Source organism: Bactrocera tryoni, chromosome 2 (genome assembly GCF_016617805.1).
Source record: "Bactrocera tryoni isolate S06 chromosome 2, CSIRO_BtryS06_freeze2, whole genome shotgun sequence".
Lineage (NCBI taxonomy): Eukaryota > Metazoa > Arthropoda > Insecta > Diptera > Tephritidae > Bactrocera > Bactrocera tryoni.
Genome location: NC_052500.1, coordinates 13,538,624 through 13,560,354, shown reverse-complemented (window position 1 = coordinate 13,560,354; position 21,731 = coordinate 13,538,624). Strand labels below are relative to the sequence as shown.

At 33.9% G+C, this 21,731-nt stretch overlaps 6 protein-coding genes across 11 annotated transcripts; 2 read left to right on the top strand and 4 right to left on the bottom strand.

Moving 5' to 3' along the window:
- Nucleotides 1–21: 21 nt before the first annotated feature.
- Nucleotides 22–9,906, bottom strand: LOC120768029 (intersectin-2). 6 transcript variants are annotated; one of them, XM_040094507.1, is made up of 13 exons: nt 9,821–9,906; nt 9,053–9,595; nt 8,127–8,879; nt 7,626–8,050; nt 7,291–7,564; nt 7,090–7,237; nt 6,764–7,030; nt 6,052–6,698; nt 5,273–5,528; nt 4,678–4,992; nt 4,191–4,464; nt 1,663–1,836; nt 22–551 (listed from the first exon to the last, which is right to left on the bottom strand). In XM_040094507.1, the coding sequence occupies exons 2-13, from the start codon at nt 9,214–9,216 to the stop codon at nt 541–543; spliced, it is 3,708 nt and encodes a 1,235-aa protein (XP_039950441.1). In that variant the 5' UTR covers nt 9,217–9,595; nt 9,821–9,906; the 3' UTR covers nt 22–540. The 6 variants fall into 6 exon arrangements, with proteins under 6 accessions (XP_039950441.1, XP_039950437.1, XP_039950439.1 ...); XM_040094503.1 differs by lacking the exon at nt 22–551 and having other exon boundaries at nt 978–1,836; XM_040094505.1 differs by lacking the exons at nt 22–551; nt 9,821–9,906 and adding an exon at nt 9,711–9,783 and having other exon boundaries at nt 978–1,836.
- Nucleotides 9,907–10,828: 922 nt separating this feature from the next.
- Nucleotides 10,829–12,739, top strand: LOC120767299 (probable ATP-dependent RNA helicase DDX47). Its single transcript, XM_040093185.1, has 3 exons — nt 10,829–11,057; nt 11,118–11,376; nt 11,602–12,739. The coding sequence occupies exons 1-3, from the start codon at nt 10,878–10,880 to the stop codon at nt 12,654–12,656; spliced, it is 1,494 nt and encodes a 497-aa protein (XP_039949119.1). The 5' UTR covers nt 10,829–10,877; the 3' UTR covers nt 12,657–12,739.
- A 157-nt stretch (nt 12,740–12,896) lies between these two features.
- On the bottom strand, nt 12,897–14,843 carry LOC120767300 (transcription factor E2F2). The gene is made up of 5 exons (XM_040093186.1): nt 14,498–14,843; nt 14,091–14,200; nt 13,765–14,020; nt 13,367–13,691; nt 12,897–13,315 (listed from the first exon to the last, which is right to left on the bottom strand). The coding sequence occupies exons 1-5, from the start codon at nt 14,645–14,647 to the stop codon at nt 13,206–13,208; spliced, it is 951 nt and encodes a 316-aa protein (XP_039949120.1). The 5' UTR covers nt 14,648–14,843; the 3' UTR covers nt 12,897–13,205.
- Nucleotides 14,844–15,131: 288 nt separating this feature from the next.
- On the top strand, nt 15,132–15,819 carry LOC120767302 (M-phase phosphoprotein 6). The gene has a single exon (XM_040093188.1). The coding sequence runs from the start codon at nt 15,223–15,225 to the stop codon at nt 15,694–15,696; it is 474 nt and encodes a 157-aa protein (XP_039949122.1). The 5' UTR covers nt 15,132–15,222; the 3' UTR covers nt 15,697–15,819.
- On the bottom strand, nt 15,789–17,189 carry LOC120767301 (ubiquinone biosynthesis O-methyltransferase, mitochondrial-like). Its single transcript, XM_040093187.1, has 5 exons — nt 17,078–17,189; nt 16,820–17,026; nt 16,386–16,758; nt 16,176–16,335; nt 15,789–16,111 (listed from the first exon to the last, which is right to left on the bottom strand). The coding sequence occupies exons 1-5, from the start codon at nt 17,104–17,106 to the stop codon at nt 15,996–15,998; spliced, it is 885 nt and encodes a 294-aa protein (XP_039949121.1). The 5' UTR covers nt 17,107–17,189; the 3' UTR covers nt 15,789–15,995.
- Nucleotides 17,190–17,715: 526 nt separating this feature from the next.
- LOC120767663 (ubiquinone biosynthesis O-methyltransferase, mitochondrial-like) lies at nt 17,716–18,949 on the bottom strand. Its single transcript, XM_040093836.1, has 5 exons — nt 18,900–18,949; nt 18,625–18,846; nt 18,138–18,534; nt 17,905–18,064; nt 17,716–17,831 (listed from the first exon to the last, which is right to left on the bottom strand). Exons 1-5 carry the CDS (start codon nt 18,947–18,949, stop codon nt 17,716–17,718), a joined length of 945 nt encoding a protein of 314 aa, XP_039949770.1.
- Nucleotides 18,950–21,731: the final 2,782 nt, after the last annotated feature.

Genomic DNA, 21,731 nt, shown 5'->3' with positions numbered 1-21,731 from the left:
TAAAAAATTACTTATACCCATAACTCACAGGTAGTTCGTAATTTTAAATTAAAAAATAGCGTTTATTTAGCCAACACAATATTACGAATTTATTCACTTTTCAACACTTTTGCGTTGTAAAATGAAAAATAAATGTCATGCATGCAAGCATTGTGGAGAGTAAATTAGAAATTTGCAACAAAACTTGCACTGCTCTTACAGAATATATATCAGAGTTCACAAATATTAATTTTTTTTATAGCTTAGACAAAAAATAACGATTAACATATGCTACAGCGAATGTGTCTAGTACATGATATCATTTTTTTTTTAATTTTCTTTATATATTTATGTATTTATAATTCTAAAGTACCGAGTTACAGTAGTAATACTTTTCATTTCAATTTTTTTTTTTTTTGGTTTTTCCAAACTTTAACCAAAACAGTTTTGACATTTAAATTTGTTTCGTTTATATTTTAACTTTCTTCTTTCTTTACTTTCTATTTACTACATTTTGTGTCCTTTATCGGCTTATGCTTACATTTCAAGGCCTAACACTCGTTACACGTTTCCTGTAAAAACAAGATTTGAAATATACAGGAAAATGTTTTACCAATATTTGTAATAGGAATGCAATCAACTTCTTTTAAATGCAAACAGCGAAAGGATGAACCAAAGAGGAAACAACTAAAGCGATAACTTTTAAAAGAAACATAAACAATTTTATTAAAATGTGAGTTTATTATATTTTAGAATGCAAATAGCGCTATGTATTATAGTACAAACGATAACATTAATTGAAGATTACGTAAAGTTTATGAAAATTAATAAATGTATATAATGACTAAATGTTTATACCAAATACTATGTTGATCGATTATTCTTATTTTTTTATTTATTTTTTATTAAATATAAAATATAAACGTTGTTTCAAAAGAAAACAATAACAAAAACCAAAGTAATATAACACAATTATATAAGATTATAAGATTTGAAACTATATCATTGCATAATTGAAATTAATTTACAACGCTTAGCGCGCACACAAAGCACTTATAGTGTATTCACTGTATATTTCGGGTATAAGCATTCAATAGATACAAAAACAAAAAAAAATATGCTCAACCATGTACACGCTAAATAAGAGAACACCAAAATACTTATCATGAAAAAACGAACATTCGAAAAGAAAACAAAAAGAACTTGTTTCAAGATATCACTTACATAGATAAAAAATAGAAAAGTCTATAAAATTAAACCTAAGCATTAATTGACCCGCTGTTGCGTTATAAATTGTTTACAATGCGAAAATATTTGGAATGTACGAGTCAATTTACAATGGAAATAATAATATAACTGATTAATGAGAATAAACAACAGTCTGGCACATAGACTGCTTAGCAATTGTACTTAATTAAGGCTATCATAGGCAGATAAGAGTGGAAAAGAGTAGTAGCAATGAATTTTTTGCTTTTATTACATTTTCGCCTTAACTTGGCACAAATTCTATGTAAAAGAGAGCGCAAAAGAAACGATAAATAACTTATGCTACCTTGAGAGTATTCAACTTAATATTTTAAATTAATTAATTAAACCCATAATAAATAAATAAATATATAATTTTACATGAGTGTGGCAAATTATTTAAAACTCTGCATTATTTAACATGCTTTGCCTTCTTACCGGAGGTCACAAATGGCCCAACATAATTGCTTGGAAATAGACCTGATAAGCCATTTAGTTCGCCACGCCACCATTCGGGTTCGTCGCGTCCCAAGACGCTGATAATATCATCCTTCTCGAACGAAAGTTCATCGTCGTTTTGTGCCTTGTATGGGTACAAGGCAATGACTTTGTCTGTAATTAAGTGGATATATTCATTAAAAATCAATATACTATATATAAATACATTAGATTTCCGTTATTTCACAAGTTGATTTTTTAACAGGTGGGCTGGAAAATTCGCAATTTAACAGAATATTTTTCTTTATAACATTTAATTTTTTTATTTAATATAGTTATCTTCGAGAAGGATGGAGCCACGTGTAGAAGCTCACGCAAGTGAGGTAAGAAACGGTTTTTTTGCATATGGCTCAAGCAGCTCACGATTTCCGGTCTTAGACCAAGTGTCTTTTGGGCAGTAATAAAACATCTGTTTGAGGGCTAAAGTAAGAAGACGGATCATCCCTCCCCAGGGTTGTGCGCTGGGCTTGACCAGCCACGTGAAAAAAAACCCCAATGAAAAGGACCTAAAAGCCTTACGCTGTTGTAAACTCAACTATAACCGCGTAAACGTTGTCTACGCCAATAAATAAGAAAAAGAAGTTATCTTTGAGAGCGATATAACGACTATAGCGTCCAAAAAATTTTTAAATATCATTTTAATAATACATTTGCGTTAAGCTTCAAAATCCTCTTGAACTTAGCAACTGAACTCCATATGGTATCACAAAGGACCAAATTGGGGTATGCGTGGCTTATTGACCTGCCAGACCTAAGCTTCAAAATAAGCCTCAATTTCAGCGACTACCTCTTCACTGTTGCTAAATTTCTTTCCAGCGAGTTTTCTCTTGAGGTCTGTGAACAGGAAATATTCACTGGGTGCTAGATCTGGCGAATTTGGTGGATGGAGAAGCAATTCGATGCCCAATTAATGAAATTTTGACATCGTATTCAATGATTTGTGACCCTTTGTGTGTTTTGTTATCGTGAAACAACTTCTTCTTCTTCAAAAGGGGCCGGTTTCACGCGATTTTGTCCGTCAAAAGCTCCAATAACGCAATGTAATAGTTGTTGTTGTTGCGGCAGAGTTCAGCCGAATTGACAGTACTTGACCGGATAAAGTTCCGGGTTGGTTCAGGTTACGTAGACCCGACTGTCGTGGGAACGGCCAAATGGGGAAATGTAATAGTCGATGATAATGATTTTTCTCTTTTGAAGATGGTTGATGAATATTATACCAAAAATCCCAAAATACTGATGCCATAACCTTGACGGCCAACTTATGTGTCTTTCCACACTTTTGAGTCGGTTCATCATGTACAGCCCACTTGGCTGACCGTCAATCAGACTCGGCAAAAACTCGGTTTTATTACAATTAAAGCGCTCAAACACTTCCCAGAATCTGCAGTTCTTTGCTTAGTGTTTCCACATACCCAAATATTCATTCACAATATATCCAATATGTTCCTTTTATATCTTTAAATACAATACATTTTACATGCGATTTGTTGCAAAAGATAGCAATAGAGACGAGTATTCGTACAGTACACCATGTGGTATGAGCAACATGGAATGTATAAATCACTGGTATGAATGCTCAGTACATTTTATGTCTAACTTTTACGGCGTATAACTTTTAAGTAAATACGTTATCTAAAAAATCACACAGATTTTGTAAATTTTGAAAATTGTGTATTAGAATATATTAGAATATCACTTTTTTTTATGTTGTACACTTAGTTGCTTAACGCGGGAGCCTGCTTTAGAAGCTTTAAAAAATCGATTTATTTTTTTTTTTTTTTGCTTAAATCTCTTTAAAAATAATCTAAGAATATGTCCTCAAAGTTATAGATGGGAATTCGAAATATTTTCGAAGCTAGAAGGGAAATAGTGACCGAGCGTCTAGCAGATACATAAGATAAGAAAAGACAATTTTGAACATATTTTTAAACAAGATAAAGTAAATTTTTTTGTCAAAAGCCCTTTTTTCAATTTTTAAAAAATTTTTTAAACTTTCCACTTTTTTGGAATTTTTTTAGTTTAGCTAGAAAATAAATTATTAAAAAATATGAATCTCTTGAATTTTTTTTCCGATAGAAATCGCGACCTGCATCCTGTTCGCTGTCCGACAAATGTACATGCGAGATGCATCGGGCAATTGCTTCCCAAAGGCAGAATATCAGAGATTTCGTTTCCAAGAAATTTGTGAATGATGTTTAAATAAATAACTATAAACACTAGAAATTTCGCTTTGATCAATTACTTCTATCCCTCCCAAAAAATCGATTTTTAAGCCTCTAAAGCAGACTCCCCCCTTAATGCAGAATATCAAAAAAATTTAATGTTATCATGATTTAGACAGGGTTTAAACAAAACTTTATTATTTTACTTTGGAACGTTTGTTTAGAAACGCTGCAACTTCAGAAAACGTTTTCAAAAAAACACATCAACGTGAGAAATAACGGACACCCCAATATACATGTACTTACCTAGAATTTGCTCTGTCATCTCGATACGACTACCCGAAACCGGCGTATTGCGACCACTATTACGTCCACCTTGCAAAACTTTCACATACGTGGCAGGGAACCAACCGATTTGGCGACGTCGGCCTTTCGCCTGCAGTTCGCCCTCCCACCAGCCAGAGTCGGTCTTCTTACGAATCATAATTAATTGTCCACGGGTCAGCGAAAGTTGTTCAGGACTCGTGGCCTCGTATGGTGCAATAACTTGTGCAATTTCAGAGCGTTTTGCGCGCATACCCTATTGGCGAAGACATTTTTTCATTATTAGCAATTTGCAGTTAATATAAAAGCATTAGCATTAAATAAAGTTGAACAAATTTTTGTAGTTAAAATGTTAATTTTAGTACAATACTAATAAAAAAAAACAACATCACAAGAATTCAACCTGATGATGTAACTACAAATGTAGGTTTATAAAATTAAGGATAAAGGATGTTAACAAATTATTTACAGGCGTCATGGAAGAGGTGCGTGACATTGGGCGACTAAACGATTCCGCTGTTTCATTCTGACTCTTTGATTGTGTATTGATCTGTGAGACTTCGGTGTCCAAGTCTTCATTTGTACGCGTCTCTTCGGCAGCTGCGGCCGCTGCTGAATGATCAATTACAGCATCTGCACTTATGCCGCTATTAAATTTCTGTTGTTGTGTTGCTGTTACAGTTGTTATTGCTGTTGTAGTGGTGTCATTGCTTGTAAATTGATCGTGTGGTGTTGTGGCTGCTGCTATGGCGATACTAGCGTTCGTATCGGCGTTGCCATTTTCCTGTGAAATGTTACAAAAGGCGGCAATGGAGCAGCATTTGAAGGAAATGTGGAAAAGCAATTTATAAATATTGTTAGTAGTATTACAAAAACAATACAACTATATGCATGTATGTAGAAAATGCAAATATAAACGCAATTTGTGAAAATGTTCAATGAGTGGACGTTTGGAGCAACAGGAAACTAGTATACGTGTCACAAACCGTTTCAACACTAATGACAGCTACTAGTCCTTTTCAACGAAAACATAACAAAAAGAAGTAATAATAACAACTACTTACCTTTTGTTCGTCAAAGGCACCGGCTATGTCCAGCGCTGTATCGACCGACGCCGTGCCAACGTCCGCTTTTTGCACATAGTTTGACGGAAACATACCAGTTCGTGTGCCAATTGTGCCTGTCCACCAATCGCCCTCTTTCTTAATAACCATTACCATTTCACCGGCATTAAAACTCAAATCGCCCACTTCAGTAGACGCATATGGATATGCCGCAATGTAATACTCCACCTCACCGTTGTGTGCATCTGCGCCCAGACTGAAAAAAATAATACAGAATTAAAAAATAAATAAATAAAAAAAGAAATGAAAAAAAAAAATAAAAATAAAAAAAAAAAAAAAAATTAAAAAAAAATAAAAAAATATAAAAAAAAAATATAAAAATAAAAAAAAAAAAATAAAAATAAAAAATAAAAAAAAAATAAATAAAAATTAAAAAGTTTAAAAAATAAAAAAAAGATATAAAAAAAGTTTTAAAAAATTTATAAAAAAATAAAAAAAATAATAAATAAATATGTAAATAATTAAAAAAACGTTTTCAAAAAATTAAAAAATATATATAAATAAATTTAAAAAAATAAATAAGTTAAATAAACAAAAAATAAATTAATAAATTCAAAAGAGGATTGCCGCACGCACATACATATATTGATATGCTTGGTTCGTAAAAAATAATAAATAAAAAAAGTTTACAAAAAATTAAATTAAAAGGGACGAAAAATTTAAAAGATTTAAAGGAAGAGAAAAAGAAAAAAAAATTAATATCGCTCCTCCCATTTAACCTTTGGCTGTTGTCGTTGAAGGCATCTTGTGCTGCATAGCCACTTATCTGTTCACTTGTGTCGGTCTCGGCTGTAATAGCTGGAGTCGTTGTAGCAGTTGCATAGTCATCTTCTAATTTTTCCACATAGGTTTCCGGGAACCAACCAGTGTGTCCGTTTATCTCACCAGCCAACCAGCCGGGTTCGGCATTTTGTTCCAACGGCACTAGTATTATATCGCCTGGCACAAAAGTAATTTCATCCTGATTGCGTGCGGTGAACTCATAAATCGCTCGATATTTCACAAAACCTTCAGGTGCGGGGCCTGTGGTATCTGCCGGCGCAGCGGCATTTGTAGTTGTCTCTGTCAACGCAGCAGTATCATTTGAAAGTGCATACTGATCGACGCTGGTACCCCAAGCAGTTGAGCCCGTGTCCCAGGCGCTTGTAGCCGTAACATTATCATTCTTCTTGTTATACTTTAATTCGAGCACTTGCGTGCGTTGCGTGTCGTAATCAGCATATAGTTCTTCGCATTTAGCAATTAATGCCGATAGCTCGCCTTTCACCTCAGCCACTTGTATATCGTTGGAATTGATGTCTTCCTTTTTGGAATCAATTTCTTTGCGTATATTCTCCACTTTGTCTTTCAATTGCTTGATGAGTAACTGCAAGTTCAGAAATTGTGCGCAATTTTTAGCAGAAATTTTGTAATGTAGCCTAGTGTTTTTACCTGTTTGTTGGCAAAAGCTGCATTTAATTGCTCTTGTTGTGCTGTATCGGTGGCTCCACTCAGAGCTATACTCTTACTCTTGGCATCCCATTTAGCGCGCTCCTGTGTAAGCTGTAGCAACTTTGCGTTTTGTTCTTTTATGCGCGCTTTAAGTTGAGACATATCGGTCATTGAGGTGTCTCGCTGTGAACGCATGCCATCGATTATGGTTTTTACGTTGGTCACACCTGCGCGTGTATCGCAAATCTTCTGGGACAAATCTTTAATCTAAATATAATAGAAATTAATAGATTTTGCATATTTAAGTGCCAATAGTGGCCATTTACCTTCTCATTTAGTGTGCTTAGCTCAACATTGAGTTGTGTATTGTGCGCTTTCTGTTTCAAAACACGTTCTTGTTCACGTTGCTTTTGAGCGTTCATCTCTGCTATGCGTGACTGTTCCCATTCCATTTGTCTTTGCTTTTCTAACTCCCTAAATAAGAAGATTTTAGTTTCTCTTCAAAGTGGCTTTTATATAATATTCACTTTCTGGCCGCTTCTTTAGCTTCAAGTTCGCGTTTTCGTTGTTCTTCCTTTTCCATTTCCAATTCGCGTTGCTTTTGCAATTGTCGTTCTAATTCCTCCTGTTGTTTGCGCTCGGCCTCTAGACGTGCTTTTTCACGTTTTTCCGCCTCTTCGCGTTCCTTGCGCTCGCGCTCTTCCTTCTCTTTACGCTGCTGATCCTGTAGTAATTTACGTCTTCGATCCAATTCTGCTTGGCCTTTGTCAAAGTTTTCCTTGCGTTTGTCTTCAAACGTTGCTGCAAGGATAATAAATAAAAATGTATTGGTACAGCTTTTATTGAGTTTTTTATAATTTACTTTGAGGTAAGCCCGCAGCCGGATCTGCATCAACGGCTCCTTGCGATGACACTGATGCATGACGAGATGCGGTTGTGGATCCAGCGCGTGAACCCGGTCCTGAAATGGAGCCTTGACGTGATTTGGTTTTCCGAAAACTGGGCGGAATCCAATCCAGTGGCAATGTAACGGGTACTTTTTCCCCATTCATGGCTTTATCACAAAGGAACATAGCCAAAATGAATTCATCACAACTTAGTCTTCCATCGGAGTCCAAGTCGGAGAGTGTCCAAATCTGCGCGAGTGTAGCTTGTGGCAATTTGCTTTGTACGAGTATACTTCGGGCCTGTGCGCCGGTCAAATAACCGGAACGCGTACGATCAGTTGCGTTGAAGACTTGTGTGTATTTACGCTTCGCTGGACCCTTGATTGCCCATTCACTTTGCCTGTTAAATTTAACCATAATTAATTTTCCTTAAAAATTAAACCATAAATTTCTGCTACAAATGAACTAAAACTTACGGTGATTCGATAGAAGGCGCACGCTCTGATATTGACATATGTCGACTGGGTGGGTTGCTTTGTGGTGGAGTTGGTGTAGCTGGTAATTTGGGTACCTCACTGCTGGGTGGTGAAACAATTTTTCCAGGTGGTAACACAGGTACCATAGCTGGTTGAACCACACCACCGCTTGCCGCTACTGACATTGGCACCATCCCAGGAACTGGAACTCCACCTGCCACTGGAGGAACAATACCTGCAGACATTATTCCTGCCGTACTAACACCTGGTATACCCGAAGCCCCGACTGGCATCACTCCAGCTGGTATTACATTGCCAGGTAGAACCATTGCGGTCGAGCCGGCAGCATTAATTGGCATTTGCATTGGCAATCCTGTTGTTGGCATACCGGGGACCACACCGGTAGTTATTGCAGCTGGTATAGTTTGTGGTAACACACCTGGTAATGTACCCGGAACAATACCAGGTACTGCGGGTACAGCCCCAGGCAATGTTGCTCCTGATATCGGTACAGTGGGTGGTACTACAGGTACACTTGCCGACATTGATTTCAAAGGATCTAGAGGACTCATACTTGCCGTGGCGGTGGGCGTCATTGTTGGCGTACTTCCCACTGTAGATAGTGAAGCAAGTAATGTGGGTGGTAAAACTTTCGGTATATCCATTCCACGTAGCTTCAAATTAATCAGTTTACATGCAATACTAAACTCATTGATGTTCATTTTTCCATCGGAATCTGTGTCGGCGAGAGCCCTAAAATATTAACGGAAAAAACAATATTTTAATCGTAAAATTAAAAAAATTATAAATAGTACAAAAATATACACTTTCTTAATCAACACATTGTTGTGTTTGACAATTTGTATGTATGAGTAAACCAATCACGTATGTATGTTAATACGAATTATATTTCAATGCTGACTCACCATATTTGTCCGAGAATAAGCGGAGGCAATTGTGATTGTAAAAAGAAGCCTTTCGCTTGTGCGCCAGTTACAAAGCCTCCTTGCGGTTGTAGTGCCTTGAATTGCTCCTGATACTTGAGCTTTTCTCTTTGGGTTATTACCCATGGATCAATTGCGGCGTTCATTGCAAAAACAATACAAAAGTTTACTCACAAGTAATTATTCTACTTTCGTCGAAGTCCAATTATTGACCGAAGAAACTATGTTTTAAAAATAGATGTTCTTTCAAGTGTGCAGGCACAAGACTGGTGCTTTATGACTTCAGTCGTCCCAGAATATTAAAAGTTTCCTTCCAAATTTTATTTGTAGGTATTAAATTTTTACACTTTCTAAATAGAGCTCAGCTTTTTATTGTTATTCTGTTATCGTATGTATTCCTTAACGCCCCCTCTTAGTGTCTTGGCCTTATCAGCTATTTCCCCTATTGCCTGCCCCCTCGTTTATTGTGTACACCGAATTGTGTGAGGCTAATATTATTTTGAATGCAGAGGGGAGGTGTAAGATCTAAAATGTGAAAAAATCAATTAAGCTTTTTCTTTACGAAAATCATATTTGTTTTTTAATATAAAGATTATTTACGGCACCATTTAGCTGCGATTAAATATTGTCTGATTATTACATGTATGAAAAGTTATATGGCAATGGTCCATTTAAACGAAAGCCATTGTTAACACATAAATTCTAAAAGTATTATTAATTGTTTTGTAACAATTTTCACACAATTATTACTTTTTATCCCTCTTAAATTGCACAGAAAATTTTATTTCTCCCAAACTTTTTCGCGACACTTAACTTTTTCACGAAGGCAATAAACGTCACACAGAATCAATAAATCGAATTGGAACGGTGATGCCAGTCTTAAGAATTCTTTCTAGCTATCGTGAAATTTATGATCGATAAGATTTATGTTTATGTTTAAAGTACAGATATTGAGGTGGAATTCAATTAGAAAGCAAATTAAATTCTGATACCATATTAGGGGTATTCTCTTGCTCTTGCAAGATTGCAGATTGCAAAAATACTATACCGAAATATACAAGAGCACGAGAGTACCCATTGCAGAATGTAGTGATATATGAATGGCTAATTCGGTCAATTTGTTGTGAATGACTATTAAGCATGGCTATTGTGAATTGGCGCACCTTCTGCATACATTTTTAAGAAAAAAAACTGTAACAAATCTTTAAAATTTAAATAGAAATAATAAAATCCATTTAAAACTTATCTTCCTCAACAATTTAACGACGTAATATGTCTTTATGTAAAATGGCAACTACAACAGGGTTGCAATTATATTTTTGCGTGACATTGCACGCAAATATACATAGGTTTTGGTCTGACATATTTTACAGCCCTTGCAAATATTTTTCTGCGTGTGTTTGTTGTTGTGCCGTTGTAAATCTGCAATTCTTGCACCGTGCACCGGGTCTTGCAAGAGCAAGAGAATACCCCTATTCTTTATGTTTGTAACATGATACTTCCCTCATAATCAGTTATTTTTGTTGCTACAATTTAGTTTGGTGGATTTTGACGTTATGACAAAGGGAGATAAATCTGTATTTATTACACAAATTCTATTTCTTGAATGTCTAGACAAACGATAAGGTTCTAAAAAGATTTAGTACAATCAAATACATCCCTAACGTTAATTGAGGTTACGTTTGGCAGCATGGTATTTCGTTCACTTTTAATTTGGCTGTCGCAGTGTGCATTTGAAAAAATAATTCTCTGGTAAATTTTTAAATTTCTGCGCCATTTACTTATTTTATTAATAAAAAATAAAAAAATGGGTACTTCAGAAGAGGACGAAAATTCTTCGAATGCCAGTGATGAAGAGCAGGAAATTGACGAGGAAAATTCCGGCGATGAAGTTGAAGAAAACGATGAAGATGAAGAAGATACTGCAAGCACAGGAAATGATGTAGCAGCAGAGAATGTCGAAAGTTCTGTAACATGGAAAGACCTCGTAGGTAATCAATAATGTTATTATATCTAAGATATTAATGAAGTATGGTATATGTTTTAGGGTTTAACGGAGGCGTTATGCCAGGCATGTGAAGAATTGAAATGGAAAGCTCCATCAAAGATACAAAAGGAGGCTATACCAGTAGCATTGCAAGGAAAAGACATTATTGGCTTGGCCGAAACAGGTTCCGGCAAGACAGGTGCTTTTGCTTTACCAATATTGCATGCTTTGCTGGAGAATCCCCAGAGATATTTCGCGCTGATTCTTACTCCCACACGAGAATTGGCTTTTCAGATATCGGAACAGTTTGAAGCACTAGGTGAGTTAAAAAAAAAAGCAAAGCAGGTTTAGCTGTATGGATATTTGACTTTTCCCCGCTATCCTGCAGTATTACTATTTAAGCATTCAATGATGTAAAAATTTATTTTGATTTTTTTTACATGAAATCATTTATTTTAGTTTCGTCACTACCTCTGAGTATTCGCTTAATTTATATATTTATAATATGTTTTGTGAGATTTACTAAATAAGGGTTATATTTCAGGTAGTTCGATCGGCGTGAAATGTTGCGTTGTCGTTGGTGGTATGGATATGGTTTCCCAAGCGCTACAGCTGGCTAAGAAACCCCACATTATTATTGCTACTCCCGGTCGTTTAGTTGATCACCTTGAAAACATGAAAGGTTTCAATCTTAAAGCTATAAAGTATTTGGTAATGGATGAAGCAGATCGCATTTTAAACATGGATTTTGAGGTGGAACTGGATAAAATTTTGAAAGTCTTACCACGCGAACGTCGAACGTTTTTATTCAGTGCAACTATGACAAAAAAAGTAAAGAAATTGCAACGTGCTTCGTTAAAAGATCCTGTAAAGGTGGAAGTTTCTAACAAATATCAAACAGTTGAGCAACTCCAACAATACTACGTTTTTATTCCCGTTAAATATAAAGATGTTTATTTGGTACACATAATCAATGAATTGGCTGGAAATAGCTTTATGATATTTTGTAGCACCTGTGCAAATACTGTTCGCACAGCATTAATGCTGCGTGCTTTGGGCTTAGCTGCCATACCTCTACACGGTCAAATGTCTCAGAATAAACGTTTAGCCGCATTAAATAAGTTTAAAGCGAAAAATCGCTCAATACTCATTTCTACAGACGTAGCATCACGTGGTCTGGATATACCTCACGTTGATGTAGTGTTAAACTTTGACATACCAACGCATAGTAAAGATTATATTCACCGTGTTGGTCGTACGGCTCGTGCGGGTCGATCTGGCAAAGCTGTTACGTTTGTTACACAATACGATGTGGAATTATACCAACGAATCGAACATCTACTTGGCAAACAGTTGCCATTATATCCTTGCGAAGAGGATGAAGTTATGGCACTGCAGGAAAGAGTGAGCGAAGCCCAACGCACTGCAAAGTTAGAGCTTAAAGACTTGGAGGATAATAAGGGTAGTAAAAAGGGGAAATTTAAGAAAGCTGGAGATGATTATGATGATTCCGAAAATTTTTCCGGTGCTCGGAAGCGTATGAAACCTCAGGGTGGCCCTGGGGGCAAGAAAAATTGGAAAAAGGCGAAAAGGAAGTAATCCTAAAGATCATAGTTTATAGTGTAATTTTATTTTAAGATAATTATTACTTAAAATTTTGAAAATAAATACTTTTAAGCATATATTTATATGTTTTATACTTAACATAAGCTCTTTCATTTTGTTAGAACTTATTCAATCAAAAATGTCTTTGATTTGCCATATATATAGTGATTAAAAAATCAACTTCGTTACACATTTAATGTTAGAAGTAATTTGGCCATCAAGTTTACGATTTTCACTTTCCAAAAATGTAAATCAAGTTTTTATTAAAATTTTGTGAGTCTTTAATTTTCTTAAATATTTGTATACAATATAATTTTCGCTAGGGTATTAATTACATCGATATTAACTAAAATTGTAAATTTATTATTTGCTTTTACATATCGTCCATTGCAGTTTTAAGTGCCGACCTTTATTTTACATAAATTATACTATATAACCCACGATAACCTGTTTTGCAACAGATGTGGGGTTTCATATATCTATAAATTTATACAAGAACTAGTTAAAGATCAAAAGATTTTAGAAGGAATTTAAGGCGTAATCTCAATATGTATTGCACTGTATATCGAAAAGTTCACATACACCCTCGTCTTTTGTTAATACAAAATTGTAATCTTCATGGGGGGGATTCAATTGAATTAGTGGAGCATTTTCTGAAATTAGTAAAATAGTTATAGAATTATTGCGTAAACGAATATATTTACCTAAATTGGGATCATCTGGGAAAAATCTACGTAACGAGTGTTGTGCTGAAGAGTTTTTAAAAATTATTCGAGCAGCAAGTTGATTTTCTAATTCATCTTGTTCTTTCTTGTGTTCGAGATTACAGAAGTACGTATGCTCATCAGTGACTAGAGTTGCTTTATTTGAAGTACTTGATTCTGAACAATTAGATGAAGATGGTGAAGGTGTTTCTAAGCGGGTAACTAGCGGAGCAGTTTCTAATTTAGGTGCTATACAGGTGCCTTGTTGCGTAACCAGCCGCACATCTACTTTCCCTCCATTATCCAGCGACACGTATAAGGAGTTCTGAATCATATTTAATATATTCATAATTATATTTTTGATAATTTTAAGCCATTATAAAAATATGTATCCTTACATGTGAAGGTTCTATTTTCACCTCATCGTCATGATTAGGTATTACCAGAACAACTTTTTCGCCATAAATCGAAAGCAAGTCGTCACGAGTTACATATGCGTACGATTTGTTTACTTCGTCTTGTTTAATGTATTTTAAATTACGTCGAGCATATTCTAATTGGAGATCTACGTCGGCTTCAAGCGCTTTTAAATGCTTGGCTCGCGCATGCGCTGCTCTTAAACTTTGGTGCCCCGTACTACCATTCAGTGCGCCACTGCAAAATTTATACATATACATATAATGTCAAAGCAAAAATGTAATAATAATAATTTGAAAAATATTACCGCCATCGTACTGTGCTGCAGTGTCTTGTCTTCTCAATCAATCCAACTCCTTCTAAAACATTTGTTATGTCATAAATTCTCCGCTTCTGGACATCCAACAATTCAGTGGCCTAGAAATAATCAAACTATATATGTACAGCCATATATATCCCACTTCAATGAGAACATGTACTATATATGCTCATAGACTTAACTACATTACCGTCGAGCAATTATACATATATCCATCAAGGTACTATCCAAAATATTACATTTTTTAAACTTGAACTAGAACAACTCTAAACATGAATTGTATAGTAATTATTGTGAAAGCGCCAAATAAATTGGGCGGTATGCACTACCCTACTTCTTAAAACGCAAAATAAAATAAAAACTAAAATTCCGAAAGTACACTGCTACGAAATTACCTCTCTGAGATCTATCCGTCCATTGTTCCATTTCATTAATTGGACGAATTTTTGGGTAAGTGCCACAAGAGAACCAACCGCGCGCTGCTGTTGTTCTTGCCTTGTTGGGGTGGGCGCGGAATCGTTCACCACCATTCGTTTGCTCATCATCGTATCTTTCACAATGTTCACATCTACGTTGCGAACTCGTTTACTTAAGTTTGACTTCTTGCAAATCGTAACCAAGGTTTATAATAATTGATTTCTTTTATGTTAAAGATCTTTCAACAAAATGTTTTAATATAGCGCGAATATTTATAATAAATAGGATAACTAAACTTTCAACACTGCCGCCATTTCGTCTTCTTCTTCTTGATAAAGTCATTGAAGTTCTCAATAGATCACAGTAGCGAAATTTATTTATTTGGTTTAAGTAGGTCACATCGCCTAACATATTCAACAAAGAAATATAAGTTGCTTCGTGGTTGCATTGTATAAGCGCAATACAACCGCAAAATGATCTTTTGTTTTCTTAGTGCCGACACAATTGCTTTTAAAATTGTAAATAGACGCATGGCATCACCTTTAACAACAATGTGACATCTATCGGGAAACACAGCTTATCAAATTAGTTTTATCTTCTTCGCATATTTCATCAATTTTATGTTTTTCTCGTGATTTTCGTTAGCGTGCTTGAAAGGACGATATATTAATTTATATATTTTCCGACTTTTATTTTAATCATAATGTCTGCAAAAAAAGTACGTCCTCGCCTTTCCAAAGGTATCTTGGAGATGAAGTTCATGCAACGCACCAAAGCGAAAGTGGATAAAGAGATCGAAGAAGCTGAAGGCCGCGAAATGTATTCTCAAGAAATTACCCAAAAAATGTTAAATAGCAATTCAAACTATATAATGGAGCCAAGTTTTGTCCATTGCGAAAATCTTATTGAGGGGCGACTTAGTTTTCGTGGCATGAATCCGGAGATTGAACGTCTTTTGGAGTTGGAACAAGCGGAGAAAGTAGCCAATACACGACATGAACAGCCTACTGAGGTGTCTGACAAGGATATGGCCTCCTTTTATAATGCACAGCAGGTGACAATGCAAAAGAAATTCCAAACAAAGGCTCAATTCAAGGCAAAACGCAACAACGTGGAGAAAACAAAATGGCAGAATAAAAAAGCGAGGTTCCAAAAACCTCAAGAGGACGATGTTTAAAATAACAATAAACGGAAAATTATTTAAACAATTGTAAATTGACATACATACGCATGTGGAAATTCATAACATGTATAAAACAACTCTAAACATTGAAGAATATTATAAATATCATTTTTCAAACGGTTTATTTTTTTTAGTTGACACCTTGTATCATTGGGGAAAAGTTATGACAATATTTGATATTTGGAAGTAATACATAATTTCTTAACAGTACATATATATTTTTTATTAAATTTTTTTTAACTTTATAGTGGAGGCATCATAAAAATAACAAGTAATACAAATTTACCATTAATTTATTCAATCTTAACAGCTTGTAGTGCATAGCACATTACGTTAGTATTAATCCACTTCCAGCGTCTACGACAAACGTTGTATGTGAAGCCATTTGTCAATACAGTTTGACAACCCACTGAAATCAATGCACACAAACAACTTAATGAAAATAAAATGCTTTGTTTGAAGAAAAAATTTACATGCAGATAGAATACGTTGCACTTCTAGCGGTGATGCTAATTTGTCCCAGTGATGAGTATTTTTTGGTGCGATACCAAATACATTTTCAGCCAACAAAATTCCTCCTATCCATAGTGGAATAGTTTTGTTCATGGTAGTTATAAAAATTGATCCTCCTGGCTGAAAATATGTAAAATATATAGGAATTGTATATATGATGCTCTTCGTACCTTCAAGGTTTGAATACAATGTGTTAGGAAACCTGCTTTATCGTCAATGTGTTCCAACACTTCTGAGCACACAACGGCATCGTAATAGTTTAACTTGGTTTTCGCATGCACCTCAATGGGCTCAATTTTGTAAGTTACATTATTCTTCAAATCTGGACTATGTACCTCCAAATGTTCTCTTGCAGTTGTTATTACGTCTTCGCCCAAGTCAACACCCGTTACATTTGCATTAAGGCGTGCTAATGCCTCAGTTAATATACCGCCCCCACAACCTACTTCCAAAATAGTCTGATCCTGTAAGACTTTTGTTGTATTAATTAAACTTGGATCGACGTTACCGCGAGCTGTGATACCATCACGTATAAAAGGCACTCTATATCCAATATTTAAGATAAAGTTAATGATAGAATTCAACTAAAAATTAAATTGGTTACCTTAGTTCGTTTAGCTTATGCAAACTTTGCATCGGTCCATTTAAATCCCACCAATTTGCTGATAATTTGGCATGATGATCAATTTCTTTTTGTGTACTAGCGGTATGTGTGTGCGTTCTCTGTGTTTGGCCATTAACTGATGAATCGCTAATCTTATTGGCAGATATTTGTGCATATCGGAGATGAGGAGTACCAACCAATAGATGCCTGCAAAAAATTCATTATTTTTTTCGAAATATACCTGTAGCGGGTTAAAACCTTTGAATTTTTGTTAAAGCGGACAACATTTTGACTTCTTTAAGGACTTAGTTAAAATAAACTCGAATATTATACTTCAAAACATAAACATAAAACACATTCAAAAAATAAAAACATAAATAAAGCTCATATGGAAATGACAATAAATAGTGTTGCCATCTGTTTATTTTTGCAGCACATAAAGCGAATGTGTTAAACCTTTCAGTACATCCATTAAACCTATTAAACTTTATATTTGGAATATAATTACGGAAGCAATTTCATTTTTACCGCGTTTTATCTATTACTTGTAATTAGTTTCAATATTAATTTATTTGTTGATAAATATGTGTAAATATGCTGCCTGAAAATTTTTTAAACATATTGTGTTGCCTGTGTTTGTTTTGTTATTAGTGCATTTCCGGTTGAGGTAGAACGTCACGCTCAAATAATAATTCAAAACTACGAAAAATAGAACTTTCTACATCGTTTTAATAAATAGTATGGTCAAAGTGAAAAAAAACGCTTCAAAATTGCTGATTTGTTTTATTATTATGTTATATTTGTTTGTTATGTGCATATAGCTTTGAAATATTGAGTAATAGATATGAATAATTTATGGTTTTGTAAAAATATTACATCAATTGTTTCAAAAGTAATTATGCAGCTTTAACAGCGTGGAGAGCATAGCACAGTTTGGTAGTATTAATCCAACGCCAACGCCTATAAAAAACATTGTAAGTGAGGCCTCTCAGCGATACCGTCTCACAATTCACTATGACGTATGGATGCAATAAAATAGGTGAGTATATATACATACGTACATTAATAAGTAATGTTGTGCTTACATGCAGCTAGAATGCGTTGCACATCTTGTGGTGCGATCAGTTTACTCCAGTGATGTGTGTTTTTCGGTGCAACACCGAATATATATTCTCCAAGAATAATTCCTAAGAACCACTGTAGAACGGTCTTATTCAAGGTCGTAATAAATATTGAACCGCCTGGCTGATGTTTCGTAAACACGCGAGTTTATTGATTTTAAATAGGTTATGCAAATTTTTATTATTTAAAATTATACCTTTATAGCTCTAACGCAATCCTTTAAGAACGCTTCTTTCTCGTCAATATGTTCCAATACCTCTGAGCACACAATTGTATCATAATGATTTGTATATTTATTTGCATGTTCCGCTATTGACTCGGTTTTATAAGTTATGCGATCGACTAGTTCCGGACTATGTTCCTTTAAATGTTTCTCGGCCGTCATTATTACGTCTGCCCCCAAATCAACGCCAGTTACATTAGCATTTAGACGTGCTAACGCTTCCGTTAATATGCCGCCACCACAACCAACTTCCAAAATATTTTTACCTTTCAGCACTTCACCTGGATTTCTCAAATTCATGTCGACGGTATTTCGCAAATTTTTGTCGACGGTACTTTGCGCCACCAAACCATGGCTCACGAAAGGAACTCTGTGTATACATTTGTACGTACATAGTGAAGTGCAAAATATTATATATTCTTTTTAAAAATACTCATCTGCAATACATATATTTGCGCACCTTAAATCGTTCAGCTTGTGTAAACCATGTAATGGACCATTTAAATCCCACCAAGTCGCTGATAACCGCGCGTGATGATCAATTTCTTTTTGCGTGCTGTCGTTAAATTGTTGTAGTTCTTTGTTTTTCTTTGCTATGCTTGTATTCGGTGTTGAAGTGTAAGTTGTATTTGAACTTGTTTGTGCGTGTCGAAGATAACCAAATGTATTTTGCAAGAAATACCTGCTGCAAAAAGATATTGGTAATTTCGAGTATAAATTGCTTAAAGAAAAAACCTTTGCTGTTGCAGCAAAAATGGCACAGCTTTGACCGTTCTCAACGACATATTGCTTTTGAATGCACGGAGTTCTTAATCTTGACTGCGCTTAAAAGTTAAAGTGAACGCTTATAATAGTTATAGCATAGCGGAAGTAACAAAGAGTACTCGTTTATTAATCTTAAATCTGATAATTAAAACAGCAACCAACAAAAAGTGGCGTGAAGATCAACTGTCCACAACTTAAGCCATAAAAACTCATAATTATACTTACCAATTAGCTTATCAGTGAAATGTTGTTACAACAATAAGCAACAATGTATCATTTAAATCTTATTTTTTGTTTTTGTTTTATTTATTTACGTAGTTCAGTGGAAAATAAAAATAAAATTGCATACTTAACAATATCACCGATTTACGCGGACCTAATTGAATAACTTTCGTTTCGAGAAAATATATATATGTAAATGTATGTTCTAAAGCTAATCAATACACTAACGGGGGTGATCATGTGCCAAAGGTATGCATGTCAACTATACATATTATAATACTCGTATGTATTGTATATAATCTACATATTCTGTAACATTAATTATTATAATTTTAATTAATTTTAACTTGAAAAAAATTAAAAAAAATTATGTACATGAAATTGAGTGTTAATTATGACGTAACTATCATAACAGTTTTTAAGCGCAAACAAGTAAAAAGGAATTATAATTTCTTTTATACCCTGCTTGAAAGCTTAGTTTTTATTAATTTTTGTGAGGTGCATTCCTATTATGAACTGGTAATTTGGCTATATATGTATATTGTGAAATTTTTTCGCATGCAGTTTCTTGTTATTAACATTAAATATTTTCTTTTTATTAGTTAGTGATATCGATTATGTTACTGTTTGATTGCTTACATCGTTAAGGTAACAAGTTCATTTTGTTGAGTAATTTTCTTGAATAGCTATGAGTTTATTAATTTTCACTTTTTTGTTGCACTCTAACTGTTTTGTATTCATAATATTTTTCTGTTTTTTGGTACTATTATTCAATCTATCCCCTTCTATTTGAATAATTTTTATGATTTTCGGTATTATTTACTATTTTTCTTTTTTGTTGAATTCCAAAATATTGCATATTTCTATTGCAAAATATTTACTTAAATAATAAAATAGAGCATTAAGTGTTAAAGTTTTTAAATTTAGTCGTTAAAATAATAGTGGTACTCATTTAATGTCATATTTTCAGTGGCATGCATGGAAATTTGTCGCAAACCACAATCAGCTGTTTACTCTTTTTTCATGTTTTGTTTATTTCGACGTAAAATGGAGAAAGTAAGCACATTTAATTGTAATATTGTTTTATTTGCTTTTTTTAAAATGAATTGTTTAAATATTTATAGATAAATAAAGAACAGCTGATTTATAGCAATATTGCCACAGTGCCCGCATTTAAGTTGCCATTTTGCCACTTTATATCTGTGAATGAGACTCTAAATGTGCATTCTTTACAAATAAAATGCTCATTTCTTTTGTCTTATAATAAATATACATATGTATGTATATGCTCCTAAAAAAACATTCTACTAACATTCGTTTCGGTTACTCCAATGATCTACGCTATAACTCAACGCTTCAATTACGCCACTTTTTGATCTATACAAGTTGAAATAAAAATTTTTGAGACCTTATCAATACTATTTTTTTGGTTTTTTCAGTTAAATGTGCTGAGAGCATACGCATACATATTAGTACATACATATATGCATTTTAAAGCTAATTTACTACCATAAAGTTGAGATTTTGCGAAGTCTGTATCTACCACTAAGTGCGCCTATAGTTACACCATTTACCTTAGAAGTACAAGAACTAAATTCAACACTAATTGCGGCCTCGTCTAAGCTATCCGAAAAAAATGCTGAGAAATTGAGAAAGAATTCACAATGCATTTACTTTGTTTTTATTTCATTTTTTTTTGTTTTTCGAAAGCGCAATGCGTTTGCCGTTTAGTATATGAGTCAAATGTTCACTAACTTCAACTAGTACAACAAATATTATCTATAATTTTTGTTATATATTTTTTTTTGGGGAAATTTTTAACGTTGCTAGTAATTACGGTGATGTCAAAATGACACAAAAAGTTTTGCTTTCAGCGCAAAGTTAATATTTTCATTTAGTTAAAAGTTCGCATATTCGTATATACATACATTTTGTACATATGTATAGGTGTATATATTACTTTTCACTAACTTAAGTAATTAGGTTTGTCAGAAATTTCAAGCAAATAACATTTTCCCTAAACATTACGTCATATTGTATACTCGTATGTGGTATAATTATATTTTTTTAAAGATTTTTTAAATCATTTTCTTTATATATTTAGGTTTTTATTTGTTTTAAAATTGTGTAACGTCTTATCATACGAAACATGAGTTACTTAAATTCATACATATATATAACTATATATATATAAATATATATGTAGTGTAACTTTGCTCTTTAATTCTTAAAATTATCATAAGGATGGTAGTTGCTGTTGTAATGCAGATAGTTGAATGAGATTTGCAATATACATATATTATATATGTATGTATGTTTGTATGTGTAGTTCTTATGCCGTTATACCTTTAAACAAAATTTGTTGCTTTCATTATACAAATATGTTCGGGTCTTTTTGTTTGAAACATGTTTAAATCGTACATAAATTTGTAAAGATGTGCACTAGGGTGGGTCAAAAAAAAGAATATATTCTTCTTCGCTTGCTACTCTGAAAATGGGTTATTTTAAAATTTTTCGATTAAAGTAAGAATTTAAGAGTTATCAATCGGCAAAATTGAATGAAAAAAATAAAATAATAAA